Below are 16,469 nucleotides of genomic sequence, written 5' to 3'. Positions count from 1 at the left end.
CTTCGGGTACTGTGCACGTAAAAATACTATAATATCTATGTAATAGAAAGAATTATTTTTTTAAATATTGACTCACTATTTGATGACAGGATAGAGCTGCTTTATAGTTCTAGAATAAGAAGAAATCCCGACGACGATGCTCGAAACGTTGCCCTCCACCTCCGTACCGTGCACATGGTTCTACAGAATAACAGCCACAAACATTCGCGTACACTCGTGAATACTCCAGAATACTCGCGGACACTCATGGATACTCGTAAATACTCTTACGACACTTACGAACATTCGCAAACATTTCGGTATTCCAATTCCATGATTAAATTCAAATGGTCGATTAAACAAATGACCGATTAGGCTAATGATCGAATAGTTAAATAACGGATCAGATAAGTTATCGAGTGACCAAATAATATTAGTCAAATGACCGATTAAACAATTGACCGATTCGATAATTACCTGAATAGCTAAATGATCGATTGACCGATTGGCAATATGACCAGATAATCAAATTGATCGATTAAACAAGTAACCGATTAGCCGAGTGACGGATTAAACAAGTAACCGATTAGCCGAGTGACGGATTAAACAAGTAACCGATTAGCCGGGTGACGGATTAAATAAATAACCGATAGCAAAATAACCGAATGACCAAATGACTCGAATTATAGTAACTGCGAAGAATATCGAAAACTCAACCGTCGCGTCCGAACGCGAACGAGTAAATAAGTTTAAGAAAGTCAAATTGACGGTTGCCGATTATCTCCGCACCAAATTAATTAGGGTAGCAGCCGACCCCGAGTCAGAAACAAAAACTCTTTAATGTGCAAATTTATTACTGCGTATACAAAATTGAACGCTTTCGGTAATAAATTTTTTTTTTCTGACTTCTTAATATTCGAAATCGTACTTATGTTATACAGATTCTGTGGATTAATATATCATGTCGAAAATTTTTAATATTGCTCACGTTTATGAATAATGTTAACGAAGATTTTGCCACCTTGTATTACATATAAATGCAATTATTACTGTAGATAAACGTTTTCTACTTTGTCGAAAATTTTTAATATTGCTTACGTTTATGAATTATGGTAATGAAGTTTTTGTCATTTTCTAAATAATAATTCAATTATTATTGTTTTCTACCATACTACCTGTCGTTGTAAGAAAGGAAGTCATAACAGATTCTGGTTTCGTTCTGACTTTTCGAGTCTCCAGTCACAGCAACCTCTACATGGTGAGACTCGGTCGATCGATGTAATTTTCCATTTTCAATCAGTTGTAGATAGGAAGAAACTTCGGTCGTACTGTAATTAATTCAAAATCATTACATAAAGGTAATGGCTGTGAAAATTAATTATAATTTATTTTTATTAAATTTGAATTTATACAAATGCAGTAGACCTGTAAAATGTATATAAAGTACGACAAATATAATCTAATCACAAACCTACGTGTTCAACTGTACATGCATAAATGAGTGTACTAAGTGCATAGCTTAAAACCTACTACTCCATACATGCGTAGTAGTTACTAATAAAACGTTAAATTTCGATGGTTTATATACACATATCAACTAATGAACAAAGTATTCGCAGAATTTGTGTCTTCAATACTGTGTGATCCAAATTAGTAGCTCTAAAATTTTATTTTGAACACAGAAATTATACGTGTACATCCATATAAACATTTGAACTGCATAAAAGCTCTACCTATAGACGCATGTGCAGTTGCATACAAACGCATGCGCAGTGGAGATTGCTTTTCGAAAAATAATGGAGTTTCCCTTCTGGTGTATTTGGTTGATGTTCGATGTTTTTAGGACACTACGACTTACAACTTTAAGACGTGAGTTTAGAAGCGGCGTAAATATGGCCGCGACAATAACGAGCGGTTACCATGGTCGTGTGTAATGAGTGCATGTGATGTTTGTGATTTGTGTTCTTGTCAGTGTACAGTGATGATATCAACGTGCCATTGGCAAAGATGAGCGAAAGGAAGTTTACTCGCGGCTTGGGAAAACCCGGCATGGCAGCTCAATTGAGAGAGACTGTCTCCCAGGTAGTACGCGAGAGCACCGTACAGGTAGGACCGCTGACATTCCCAGTTTGCTACTTTTTGCCGCTCGATCTTTGCTATTAATTCTGACTCAATTCTTAAAGTATAATTTTACAATATCAACTGACACTGATAAAAGTTCGTTTTCCTTGGTATCATTAGCTGATACATTCATTAGAATTTTAATTCATTATTTATGATAATTGCTGTTTGCCTTGTACAAAATTATTGCTATACGTATTTAAATCGAAGAATAAGTAAATAAATATTTAACGAATTAATGCTGTTTGTTAGACTTTCGATAGACTTGTGATAAATTTATATCTAATCGTGGATTTTTTAACATGAAATTCTGTTTATTTCGATAATAATGTTATTTAGTTTGATACATGTCTATTTATGGTAACTAACATCGCCTTCTTTGTATTGTGCGATGATTATTATTATTACTTCCTTGAATCAAGGATAAATTATATTCTTTTTGTACATCGTTGTTTGTCCCATTTATTATCATGACATAATAGAGATTGATAAATTGGTGTTTAACTTCTAAAGAATGTACTGGCAGAAGTTCTATCCTACATGTATTATACATTACTTGAATTAACATATACCTATTGCTGTTTATATTTATCTTATCAAAATTATCATTTATTTTCAGAGCAAACCACATTTAGTAGAACCCATAGATTTTGAAAGTTTTGTATTAAAGAATAAAACTTTATTACAAAATGACCCTCAGAGAGAGCTTCTACTTTATCCTCAAGATGACGTATCTGTGAGTTTTCAATCACTATTTCTTATCCATTTATCAAAATTTGCATCCGTTGTATGAGTAGATAAATTATCATGAATTCATACACAGGATGTCACTGAAGTTAAACTATATTTAAGTAGCTACATTTTACTATAATATTATTATTGTATAATTGCAAAATGTTTTAATATAGTAGTTTGAGAAATATTTTTTTTATAGCAAGTAGTATTGCCCAGAAGATATCGAACTCTTGCACCAACAGTACCACAAGTTTCAGATGAAGGAGGGGAGAATCTTCTTACAAAGGAATGTTTACGAAGTTATACATCTAATTGGAACCTGATACATTATAAATATTCTGCTTACAGCGGAACTTATCTTGAATTACCTAAGTATGACTTGTACTTTTGCATTACCTTGACTATTACATTAGCATAAATATTATTTGTTTCCTACAAGCAATGTATTTGTAAAACTGTTATTGTGAATATTTTATTTTCGATGTGAAAAGCTGTAAAAAATTGTATTTTGAATATATTTTCTCCTTTTTTAGAATAGCAAAATCAGACGATTTGAAAGATGAAGTATATGAAATTGATACTGAAGTAGACCAAGTTGATGAGGTAAAATAGTTTATTTTCTATGTAAACACAAAAAAAGCTGTTCTTCAATTAATATTCTTTGTTATATAGTTTTGATTCCATGATATAATAATAAGCCAGATTTATATATGAGTTATATTTATTTAAATTTTTACATTATAACTTGTAATGATAAATACATATATATTTATACTGTTAATTACTTTTATTAATTATACACGTATATTCTTACATTGTTCACTGTTATTTATTTAACTTATTTATCATGGAATTCTGAGATAATATTTGCAATAAGAAGATAATAATTTATTTAATATCACCAGGAGTTAACAAAAAGTAATGGAATCACAAAAGAGGGCTATCTGATGAAAGGACCAGAAATTGGAAGCAGCGATCGAATGTTTGCTCATATTGGCTCGAAATCATTTAAAAGACGCTTTTGTCACCTTAGACAAGAAGTTGATGGCACATATATTCTTGAATTTTTTAAAGATGAAAAGAAAGGCGAAGCAAAATTAACGATAGTAATGGATTTTTGTACTGAAGTTGCAAGGAATCCAAAACGTGGAAGATTTTGTTTTGAGTTAAGAATGAGCGGGACGCATAAGTCATATACTTTAGCAGCAGACAATGAAGCAGACATGCAGGATTGGTTATTAAAATTGAGCTCGGTATTGCAGCATTATAAACAACAGGAAGAAAAACGTGCAGCTTCGTTGGAAAGAGCATGCAATACACCCCCTCCATCTCCTCAACCTATGCAGGTATTAAATATAAGAATAAAACGTGCATGGTAGTTTCTGTAACATTTGTAACTTACATAAATTTTATAATAGGCATGTTAAAAGTTAAGTTTCTATTTATAGGTTTATGGAACATTAAAAGGTTTAGAGCAGAGCATGAATCCACAGTTGATTAAATATTCCAGAGAAACTGATACAAGTATAGCATTGGCTAGACGTGAAAATCGCAGACGATTGTTTAGTATTTATCCTCATATTCCACACTGTAAGCAACAGTCAGGAAGTTCTAGTGAGCACAATGTTGATCCATTCAAAGAGCAATTTGGACACAGAATTTTTGTAAAATGTGAAAGTCTCAAATTTAGATTACAAGCGCCTATAGATGAGAAGGAGTCATTGTGTCAGGTGGAACCTTATCAAACGACTCTTAGTCTGTATGATGCAAGAAATGGTAGAAAACTTGCTGAAAATTTTCATTTTGATATTAATCATGAAGTTGTCCAAGGAATGATAAAAGAGTTGAGTCCTGTAGGTATTATGACAGAATCTATGGATAATGTACAATTGCCAGAAGATTTAAAAAATATATCTTTAGATTGGATCAAATATCCAAAACAGGTTTGTGATTTTTAATATATATTTTTCTATCGAGATTATCAATCTTATTACCATATTCAGTCTTTTATTCTAAATCGAATTTCTTTTTCACGTTTATAGGCCATATTTAGTATTAGTAATCCTCACCCTGATATATTCTTGGTTGTAAGAATAGATAAAATATTACAAGGAAATATATGCCAAACTTCAGAACCATATTTGAGAGCTACAAAAGATCCACGGTTGGGTTTTAAAGTTCATAAACAAGTTAGAGCATGTTGCCAAAGGTAAATTTAACTATAATCTTAATAAATAACCATTGGGAAGTTTTTACTAATTTAGTTTGCATTTTTCAGATTGGGAAATTATAGAATGCCCTTTGCTTGGGCTGCCAGACCTTTATTTCGATTGTATAGTAATGAACTCGATACATCATCTGATTTTCCAGCAATATATAGACAAGAAGGAAATAAAATAAAGGATGATGAATTACTGAAACTTCTTTCAGAATACAGAAAGTATGTATCACTGCAACATGAGCCAAGTTGTATACAATTGTTTACTAATGCGTTTTTTATTTTAGACCCGAAAAACTTAGTAAATTGACTGTGATACCAGGTTGGTTGAAAATAAAAATTGAATCAATTACAGAACTACCTGAAAGTATGTATTTTATTAATGAAATTTTAAGTTCTCAATGAATTATAATTAAACGGTGGAAGTATCTATGTTCCTTTTCATCTTTCAGATACATTGTCTACATCCTTAGCAGCTTTGAAACCATTTCCATTGCCACCAACTTCAGAACCGACTCTTGAAGTAGTAGAGTTTGAATGTACTTCGGAAAAGGATGTCCACCCTTATACAACGTACATTAACCACCTTTATGTATATCCACAAGCATTATGTTTTGATGCTCAAAAAATATTTACGAGAGCCAGAAACATTGCGTGCATTGTTGAATTACGAGATGACGATAGTGAAAATGCCACACCTTTGAGAGTACGCATAAATTTAATTTTTGTTCAAATGAATTTGTGCAATATTATTAACATTATTTTCATGCTTACGATTAGTGTATATACGGAAGACCTGGTGCCCCTCTTTTATGTCTACGAGCGTGTTGCTCTGTTTTACATCACAATGCAGTTCCTTCGTGGTATGAAGAAATTAAAATACGACTGCCAACAAAATTGAATTCTAAACACCATTTGCTTTTCTCTTTCTATCACATAAGTTGTGATATGAATAAGAAAAAAGAGAACGGGGTGGAAAACTGTGTTGGTTATGCTTGGTCCCCATTATTACACAAAGGAAGGTAGGACAATATATGACGAGAAAAACCGACATTGTCCAAAACATTTGAGACCAATTTATTTAAAGAATGAATCATTATTTTCTACAGATTGAATGTGGATATGGATATAAACGTACAAACTTTACCTGTAGCAACACATTTACCTCCAGGGTACCTTTCAATACAGCCTCTTGGGTTAGGAAAAGGGGTAAGAATAGGTTCAAAGAAAAAATGAGAGTCTGTTTTATAGTATTTAGAAAACGAAATTTTTACTTTTAGAATGCAGGACCGGAAATCACATGGATCGATTCTCAACGTCCAGTATTTACAGTAGCGTTCCAATTAATTTCTACTGTATTCACACGTGATGTGCATTTGCATAATTTATTTGCTCACATGGAGCGAATCCTGGATACAACACAGGGAGCAATGCCAGCAGATTCGGAGACATGCAAAATATTAAAAGCTGCTCATGCTGTACAGCTAGTTACTGTTATTACATTTCTTCCTACTATACTGAATCAACTATTTACATTATTAACGCATACTACGAACGAGGAAGTCGGATTATTTATTATAAGAGTTTTAATACACTTCATTAACATGGTGCATGAAGCTGGTAGGAAAGAAACTCTTCAAGCTTATATTAAGGTAAACATTCCTGAAAAATGTAATTATTTGATACCTTTAAATAATTGAAGAATACGGAAAGAATATTTACTTTGTAGTTTGTTTTTGCGTCACCAACGCAAGGGAACGGCAGTGTTACAGTTCATGAACAGTTGGGAAAGCATCTTCCTACGTTGTTACAGCCCAGTAATACCGACTTTCTTGTAGTCAATAAATTTATGCACCACTCTAGTTTTTTCTTTGAAATAATGATCAAAAGTATGGCACAACATTTACTTTCAACAGGTAGAATAAAGGTGGGTTCTGAAATATGTTTTTCATATTAACTGATACATTATTGGAATAAATGTTTCTCAACTCAATTGTTTACAGATGCATAGAAACGAAAGGTTTTCTAAAGAATATCATGAAAAAATCAGGAGCTTGGTGGACGTCATTATGCCATACTTAATGACAAAATACAAAGAAATGCCTGTCGAAACTCATGAGTTAAACAAAAGTCTTGCACAATTTCTAAAAGTAAGTAAATGTGATGTGTATTTTATTTATCATTTTATTTTACATAGTCTGGAATTAATTGATGAAAATTTTCATAGCGATGTCTCACATTCATGGATCGCGGATTTGTTTTCTGCCTAATCAATTCATATATGGACAACTTTTCGCCAGGCGATACACGTACATTGTACGATTTCAAATTCACATTCCTGCAAATAATCTGTACACATGAGCATTATGTGTCTTTCAATTTGCCAATGATGCAATCACGAATCACTTCCAAAGGTAATATTGTAACCACTATTAATATTATGTTCAGTATCTTCAAGTACGTAATTTAACCAGTTTATGCTTTATTCAGAAGATACAGAGAGTGATCCAGAATGCGATGGTATGTTAAGCCATGTCCATAAACTCCCGTCTTAATTGTGGTTTGTTACTGTAGCCATAGTGAGTGGGAGATGCACAATTTTTGACATTGATCACTATCAATCACTAGATTTATAGAAAATGTTTTCATGGCATTCTTATTTGTTGCTATGCAAGCTTGGTTTATTATATAATTAAAGTGCACTATGTACCAAAATTTAAAAAAAAAATTGCTCACACTTTGTTCCACATTTTTCAAGCATAAAATACGATATGAACTGCACGAATTGACAAATATTTTATAAATATAAAATTAGTAAAATAGTATAAATTAATCGACTTCCACGAAAAATTCATTTCAATGGTTTTGACAACTGATTATATATAGTATACGTTTTATAGCAATCTATTAAATGATTTTAATTTCGTTTAATATTTAATGTTTTTAGGCTGATTTTGAATGTCTATATATAGATATTTATGTTTTCATGTCATCAAATTTCATAAAAAATAGAATATACTTATTAACATGAAAGTATTTATTCGTTACAGATTTAATTAACGAGTACTGTTTATCTGAAGACTTTTGTAAACATCATTTTTTGGTTGGGTTGTTAATGCAAGAGGTAAAAACTTCTTTGAATGAAATTGTACAAATACGAAAAGTTGCGATAGCTACGTTAAGAGATTTAATGGCGAAACATGAACTAGACGATAGATATCAGAATAAGGTATATCGTTTATAACTTGAACTTCCGTTAAAATTGTGTTACAAATATCAATTTAAAATAATTCTATTCGTTCAGGGTCAATTAAGTAGGATAGCGTCCGTTTATATACCATGGTTGGGAATCGTTTTAGAAAATTTACATAGACTACAATCTGTAAACGATGGTAGTAAAACAGAAGCCAAGCAAAATGGAACTAACAGAATATCAACTAGCAGCTCATTCTTAGCGAGCAAAGATACTAGTAGCGTCACAACAGCTACTGGAACTCCAAAGTCAATTCACAGGTAAGTTTGCATCATTTCTATTTGAACAATAACAAAATATGGAAATAAATTATACATAATTACATACATTATGTACAGGCTTACAGTAAATCTGGATACACAATCCCCAATAAGAGCATCCATGCATTTACGAGATTCTACGTATTTTGCGGCCATAGCAGGTCAAGGTTTAGTCAATGGATATTCATGTACTAGTATAGAATCTGATACATCAACTATATCCGGTGCTTCACAGTCAAATATATCCCAAGAAACTACAATTGTGATCCGCGAACCAATTGAAAATGGCACCGGTGAGAAAAAGAGACATTCGCGGTCTCTAAGCGTTACACAGTCATCTTCAAGATGCGATAAATTGCAGTCATCGGAAGTGAAGGATATTCTGCTATGTTTCTTATTTGTTATAAAATACTTGGGTGACCATCAAGTTATTGCTTGGTGGCAACAGTGCAGCGATCTTGAAATTTTGAATTTTTTCTCAGTGATAGAGTGAGTTTATACTATCAATATATTATTTAAAGATTTATTTTTACTGCACAGAAACTATATGTCTATTTTTGCAGAATGAGTCTCTATCATTTCAAGTATATCGGAAAGAGGCAAATCACCACAAACGTGACAAGCAGTTCTGGAAAACCTCGAACAGTGAAGGCAATGACCTTACCAGCCAGAATGGCACCCCCTGACTTTTCCAACGAAGGACCAGCTACTAGCACTTTACAACCCCATAATAATACACTCAGAGAAAATCTTGTCGAAAATGATACTGGAAAAGTTCATCAGGTTTTGTTAGAAGCAAATATGGCAACGGAAGTTGGTCTTATTGCGTTAGATTGTTTAGGATTGTTCTGCCTTCATTTTAAGGTATAATACTATACATTTACATTTATACAGGTTGCATCACTAAACTGAAGGTCATTAAAATGAATAAATATGTTTTCAGGATGTACTTTTAGCAACGAACGGCGATAATCCTATTATGCAAAAAGTTTTTAATATATATTTGTCATTTTTACAAGTTGGGCAGTCGGAAACTTTGTTGCGTCATGTTTTCGCTAGTTTCAGAGCTTTCTTAAATAATTACTCTATAATTCTTTTTCAAGGTATGCATTTTTTTCGAAGTATGAGAAAGAATTGCTAGATTATTAATTATGATTGACTTTACAGGTAATGCAGTTCTCTGCGGGCGTTTGTGCTATGAACTATTGCGATGTTGTAACAGTAAATTAAGTTCTATTAGACAGGAATCTTGCGCATTGGTTTATCTACTTATGAGAAGTAATTTTGAATTTACGAGTCGGAAGGGTCTGACTAGAGTTCACTTACAAGTAAGTGAGATTCAGAAAATTAATAGTTTTTATCTTTTTTTGGCGAATGAAATGTTATATATATCCATTTATAAACAGGTAATAATATCTGTTTCACAAATGCTTGGAAACGTGATTGGATTGAACAATTCAAGATTTCAAGAATCATTGTCATTAATAAACAGTTATGCTTCATCTGACAAAGTAATGAAAGGTACAGGTTTCCCAGTGGAAGTGAAAGATCTCAATAAAAGGATTCGAACCGTTCTAATGGCAACCGCGCAAATGAGGGAACATAATAATGATCCAGAAATGTTAGTCGATTTGCAACATAGTTTGGCTAACTCTTATGCTAGTACACCAGAATTAAGGTATACTTGGTTGGAAACTATGGCTAGAAATCATGCAAGGGATGGTAATTTTTCAGAGGTACAGATTTTGCTATATTTTCGAGTAACTAGATATATTACAAATTTATTGTGTACAACTATTCTATCTTAGGCTGCTTGCTGTCATCTACATATCGCCGCTTTAATGGCTGAGTATCTGAAATTAAAAAAGGTTCACACGTGGGGAGCAGAAGCTTTTGACAAAATCTCTGAAAACATTTCTAGAGATGAGTGCAGCCTCAAACTCGATGCTGGTGAGATTTGTATGTTTTGTACACGTTTGTATTATGATTTATATTTTTAATTCTTGTTAATTTTATCTTTTCATTGTGCATGAGCAATCTGCATGCGTGTAATAAGAATTATATACGTTTTTCTGCATAATTTATATTTTCAATTTAATAAGTGAAGTTATTCATATATGTAAACCATTTATTTTTTTATGTTACTATTTTAGGTGTGCAAGATATTCACTACAACGAGTATCTACTTCTTGAACAATTGGAAGTTTGTGCTGAAATGCTAGAAAAAGCAGAAAGATTCGAACTGCTTGGACACCTATATCGTTTAATAGTTCCTATTTATGAAGAGAAACGAAATTACGAAGCTCTAGCAAATTGTTATTCACATTTAGCACAAGCGTGTAATAAAATTGTAGAAGTTACTAAATCTGGAAAGAGGCTTCTTGGGAGGTTTTATAGAGTCGCATTTTTCGGCTCGGTAAGAAAAAATTGAAAAATATTTCTCTTTTACAGTACATAAACTTATCGTTTTCATAATTTTATTTCTATACATATATATTTTATAGGCATACTTTGAAGACGAGAATGGACAAGAGTATATCTACAAAGAACCAAAAGTTACGTCTTTGTCAGAAATTTCAGAGCGCCTAAATCATTTGTATTCCGATAAATTTGGCGCAGAAAATGTTAAAATGATTATGGATTCCGTGCCGATTGATATAACAGAGTTAGATCCGAAATTTGCTTACATTCAAGTGACACATGTGACACCTTATTTCGAGAAGTACGAATTAGAAACTAGACAAACCGAATTTGAACAGAATCATAACGTGTCGTGTTTCATGTTTGAAACTCCATTTACTAAAGAAGGAAAAGCAAGAGGTAATCCGGAAGATCAATGGAAACGAAGAACAATTCTAACAAGTACGTTAAATTTACATTTTTTACACTTGTTTGAAGATAAAATGGTGATTCGTTTTATTCGCGGAAATCTGAAGGAATAATTTTTAGAAATGTTAAGTTTAATATTTATTGTTTACGTTTGAAGCACAATATTCCTTCCCGTACATTAAAAAGCGGATCTTGGTGTCCGAGAAACGAATAATGGAGCTTAGTCCGATAGAAGTGGCACTTGATGAAATGCGACATCGTGTTCAAGAATTGGAAGATGTAGCCCTTATAGGTCCAACAGATGTTAAAAAATTACAATTGAGATTACAAGGAAGTATATGCGTTACAGTGAATGCCGGACCACTTGCATACGCTTCTGCATTTCTAGATCCCGCACTGTCTCCACAATACCCAGATGACAAAGTTGAAGAGCTAAAGGACGTTTTTAGGTAATTAACCATTCTCGATAAACTCTTGTCCGCCTATTAAAATTTTTGCTTAATATATAAATATTCTTGCAGGGAATTTGTTAAAATATGTTACACAGCTCTCCAAATAAATAGTAAGTTAATTACATCTGATCAGCACGAGTATCAAGAAGTATTGCGTGAGAATTATCAGAAACTTTGTCAAAGTTTATCATCGTTACTTGGTGAACCTATTTGGCCCGATGAACAAGTTTGTAATTTTAAGCGCAACAGCGCTGCTTTATTTAGTGCTATTAGTGGTGCTAATAATCATACAAGTACAGCCTAAAGTAAGTCACGTCTCGAAACAAAGTTATCTGAGCAATTTGATTAGCTTCATTTTAAAGCTATTTCTCCACTAAATGGATGGTACAAAATGGGTTGTGCGTTTGCCCTTTATTCATTTCCTTAAGCACAAAAGTAACTGTGTTATTAATTACGGATAAGAGGATATTGTTACTAGTTTAGAATATGGTTGCAATTATACATTGATAATAGAATCGAACTGTCATTTTTCATTATATCTCAAAATGCTAACACGTGCATAAACATAGAAACTAGAATAAATAGAATATTTGGTTTCGTATTGCACTTTGTAAGCAGTAAACGTACACTGGACTATCTTTATGAACAGTACATATTTATCTGGTGGCCTAATCGTAAATATTTCTCATGTTTTAATCACTGCCATATTTTCTAGGATTTGTCACATATACACATTTTTAGTAAAAATTTACACAGATTGATAAAATAGCAAGGTAACATTGTCTAAGCATTTTACCTCGATGAAAGATTTACACTTTTTCAGAATACAAAATTTATAATTATCATACATACAGTTTCTACATATTAAAAATTTCTACAGAATGTAGTTTGCAAGATTAGCTATAATTTTTCAGCTATTTTCAGTCTGTTGAAAAAATACCTATGACAGTTTATCAAAAACAGTTGAAAAATCATGGTTACTCTACAATTAGAGGGTGCATCCTGTGTATTAAATCAAGTTGAATGTAGTATAGTTTGGTGTTATGCACCTAAAGGGGCATTGACATATACATATACGTACACACTGACTTAAGGATTTAATGATTTATATATTAGAATACGTTACATCCGTAGAATTTAATTTGTATATATTCGTATAATTTATTCTACATATATGCATTATGTAAAGAAGATGTAGCTAGCAAACGTTCTACAATGATACAAGTATTATGATTAATCAAAAGATGAGATTATTTGTTACAACATTTTGGGAAGTAAAACTATTTAAATTATTATACAACATTTTTTACCTACTTACTATATGAGCCGTTCAGTGCACACATCGACTAACTCCATAAAACAAAAAGTCGAGAAACGCGATGAAATGATGTACATTGATTTTTAAAATTCCTGTTATAACATAGATTCACATATATAATGTAGGATGAATAAATACAGATATAGCTTTCATTTAACGTATAATTTAATGTATAAAATTAATATTATTTAATGTATAAAATTAACAAGAAAGAATAGCTAAAAAGAAAAAAAGAAAAAAAAATTTTGCCGTTTAATGGTGTTAATCTTTATTATTCAGGAAAGTTATTATAAATATAAAAAGTTATGACTATACCAAGTGCTTTGACACTTAAATTTAAGATTTTTCAAAAAGTGGAGTTAATCGATGTGTGCACTGGGCGGCTCATATATAATAGTAAATATTCAAATACAGTGTAACATTTATATTACGCCATCTCTGTAATGTAAAAATTATGATATCTGTTGCATTTTCTCATCCTGGTTATCGAAATAACGGAATTTTATAGACATAGTACTTAACTTGAAATTATTCCTTCCAACAAATTTTTCTGAAAAGTAATTTTGATTCTATGCTACACGCGTATCTTCTTTATATAATTTTGTTGTGATACATTTAAAACAATATGCAATAACACTATTGCATTCTGTACAATTGTTTCATGAATTCATGTACATAAAATAACGAATATTGAAATTTATGAGATATGTAAAATTTAAACATCCAAATGTTGAATATTTTAGAATTTTTCTTTATAATTATTACATGCAATATCAAATTTAAGACAAAAGAATATTTTATGGATTTATGTTATGTTATTAGTTTTCATGCAAAACATTTTGTGCAGATTTTATGTATTTCTATATGTAACAAAATGTATAATTGTAATTAATGCACACAAAGTATTGTGTTTAAACAATGGGATACTCTTATTAAGAATATCTACCGCTTTATTCAAGAATCTATCACGAAAGATGATTTATTTAACACACTTGCATACATACATGCCTGTGCGCACACGTACTCACACTTGCAAATTATATTATGTGCTTTATATATCTGCAAATTTAGTAGTACAAAACTGCTTATAAATGTTTATCCATATATTGGATATACTGTATAATATATGCATATATAAATGACAAAATGTTTTTCGTAATAATTAATTATAAATAATTTTGTTATTGCATTATGACAAATGACTTGTATAATTTAGTTAAGCAAAAAGTACATTCGCCTTGTCGAATTTATTGTTATCTGCCGCTTTACTTGCTTTAAAATTTGTCAAATTATAATCTGCAAAATTAATGTATAGTTGTTTATTGCCATAATGTTATAAGAAAAAGGCTGAGTAAAAACTATATATTACAGTATGTACATTAAACATATTAGATTTGTATACTAGTAGTATTTAGTTACAGAACTGATAAAAATAAAAATAGTATTTGACTAAGAAAAGTGAAAAAGTTTCTGTGCCATGGCGTATTTGTTTTATACAAACTACATTTTATAATTGTAGTGCAAATGAATATTACATACTATTATAAATACTTATAAAATTATAAATTATTTAGAAAAGATAATTGTCAGGAACAATTGTATGCTTCAATGTAACAACACATTTGGCAGCCCTTTACCGAAATCTAAGTTAGATAGATGAAATTTTGAAATGTAAAATTATATTAGAATTGGCGGAATTGGGCAATACTTAACGATGAACTATTACAACAAAGATGCTTAAAATAATTAAAAGTAAATACTTAGTTATCAGTTATAGCAATGATTGAATTCATTATTTATAATTAAAAAATTTTTATCTTTAAGTCAATTAATGCTCAACTCTGGCAAACGAAAATTATATTTTAAGTGTTTTCATGTGTAATTCTGTGAGGTACGCATAGTATATATATTTTCTAGATTTAAGTAACCTAATAGTCGCGTATTTAATTTGTGTATAATCTCAAATATGCTATGAAAAGGGAAATTCGTCTCGAACTCATCGAAAATTTGTACTACATAAAGTTATTTTACTCTGGAAACGTTTTTTATATAACATATTATATCCAGTAAAACTGATTTATTTATACTGTACATTATATATTTTTCAATTATCTTAACACAAAAAAAGAATAGTTGAAGAAAAATTTGTATTACAAATGCTAATTTATTTGTGACATTCAAATATTCCGTATTTTCGAGTAGAGTGCCTATTTCGTTGCTGAGATTTTAATAAATGAAAGTCAGAATGCTGTCCAGTACTATATTTATAATAGAAGTTACACTTTTAATAACAGTAAGAAGTCTGATGATTAATACTACATCGTACAAAGTGTATGACGTCATTAGATTACATTCAATATAAACTTTTATAATGAAAAGAAAAAAATAATAATGATTATGTATGTATGTATGTATGTGACAGAAGAAAGACACCATGTGTATTTAAATTCGATAATAGGAATGAGCGCTGCATGAAGATAAATGTTGCTGTTATGTTTGTAACTGACGCAATGTCTTTGAGTATATATCAAATTAATCGGAACCTAATATTATAAATATAAACGCCGAGTTGTAAAATCAATTTATGTTCATTAAATGTGCATGAATTTGTTACATAATAGATTCGTAGGCAAAAATTGTATTGAAAATGATGTTAGCTCATTAAGTTGCAATATAAATTGTACAAGCTAACGATTTCCTTAATCTAAATTCATTTTAATAGAATGATAAGTTGTCAACACACTCACAGGATTATTTTACATTTTATTATACTAAAGTAGTTGCATAGTTTACAGCTTTAAATACACTGATGTTATGATAATTGACATATGGCCATTATAAAAATATGCCATTGCGACTAAAACAATAAAATGACAAATACCTTAAAAACTACCACGGTAGTAAGCATTTTATTTAATACCTTTTTAGAAAATCATTATTGTTTGAAGTATATTATATGTATATCAAAATATAATATGTTCGTTTTATTTACGTGGCATAATATGCTGCTAAAATTATTTTATTTCCTTAACTATATTGTATTCAAAAATTTCAATATTTGTAAGTAATTTTTCAAATATGCCACTGTTGTTATTCTTTAGAGTTAAGTCGGATCCGAATAAAAATATCAAAATAAATCAAAATCGTAATAGAAACTACAAATATAAAATTAAAATTAATTAAACGTATGATTGAACATGACTATTTTAAATAATAAATAAGTCTCTGCGCATTAAAAATGAATTTGATTAATTGGACCTACTTCATTGCTAGCAAGGATTCAGTATTGAGAAACAAAATTGTA

At 30.8% G+C, this 16,469-nt stretch overlaps 1 protein-coding gene across 4 annotated transcripts; it reads left to right on the top strand.

The window, feature by feature from the left end:
- The first annotated feature begins 1,870 nt into the window (after positions 1-1,870).
- Positions 1,871-16,152, top strand: Ziz (dedicator of cytokinesis protein Ziz). 4 transcript variants are annotated; one of them, XM_078192047.1, is made up of 29 exons: positions 1,871-2,085; positions 2,720-2,836; positions 3,035-3,207; positions 3,369-3,438; positions 3,741-4,181; positions 4,284-4,778; positions 4,878-5,044; positions 5,114-5,275; positions 5,341-5,420; positions 5,506-5,759; positions 5,834-6,075; positions 6,163-6,262; positions 6,334-6,705; positions 6,783-6,980; positions 7,057-7,203; positions 7,281-7,467; positions 7,544-7,573; positions 8,104-8,282; positions 8,358-8,566; positions 8,645-9,055; positions 9,130-9,430; positions 9,510-9,669; positions 9,734-9,894; positions 9,973-10,302; positions 10,375-10,516; positions 10,720-10,982; positions 11,071-11,428; positions 11,553-11,844; positions 11,917-16,152. In XM_078192047.1, exons 1-29 carry the CDS (start codon positions 1,987-1,989, stop codon positions 12,149-12,151), a joined length of 6,375 nt encoding a protein of 2,124 aa, XP_078048173.1. In that variant the 5' UTR covers positions 1,871-1,986; the 3' UTR covers positions 12,152-16,152. The 4 variants fall into 4 exon arrangements, with proteins under 4 accessions (XP_078048173.1, XP_078048172.1, XP_078048175.1 ...); XM_078192046.1 differs by having other exon boundaries at positions 10,375-10,525; XM_078192049.1 differs by lacking the exon at positions 7,544-7,573.
- Positions 16,153-16,469: the final 317 nt, after the last annotated feature.

This window comes from Augochlora pura, chromosome 10 (genome assembly GCF_028453695.1).
Source record: "Augochlora pura isolate Apur16 chromosome 10, APUR_v2.2.1, whole genome shotgun sequence".
NCBI lineage: Eukaryota > Metazoa > Arthropoda > Insecta > Hymenoptera > Halictidae > Augochlora > Augochlora pura.
The sequence above is the reverse complement of the archived record's forward strand: the minus strand, read 5'-3'. Positions and strand labels throughout refer to the sequence as shown.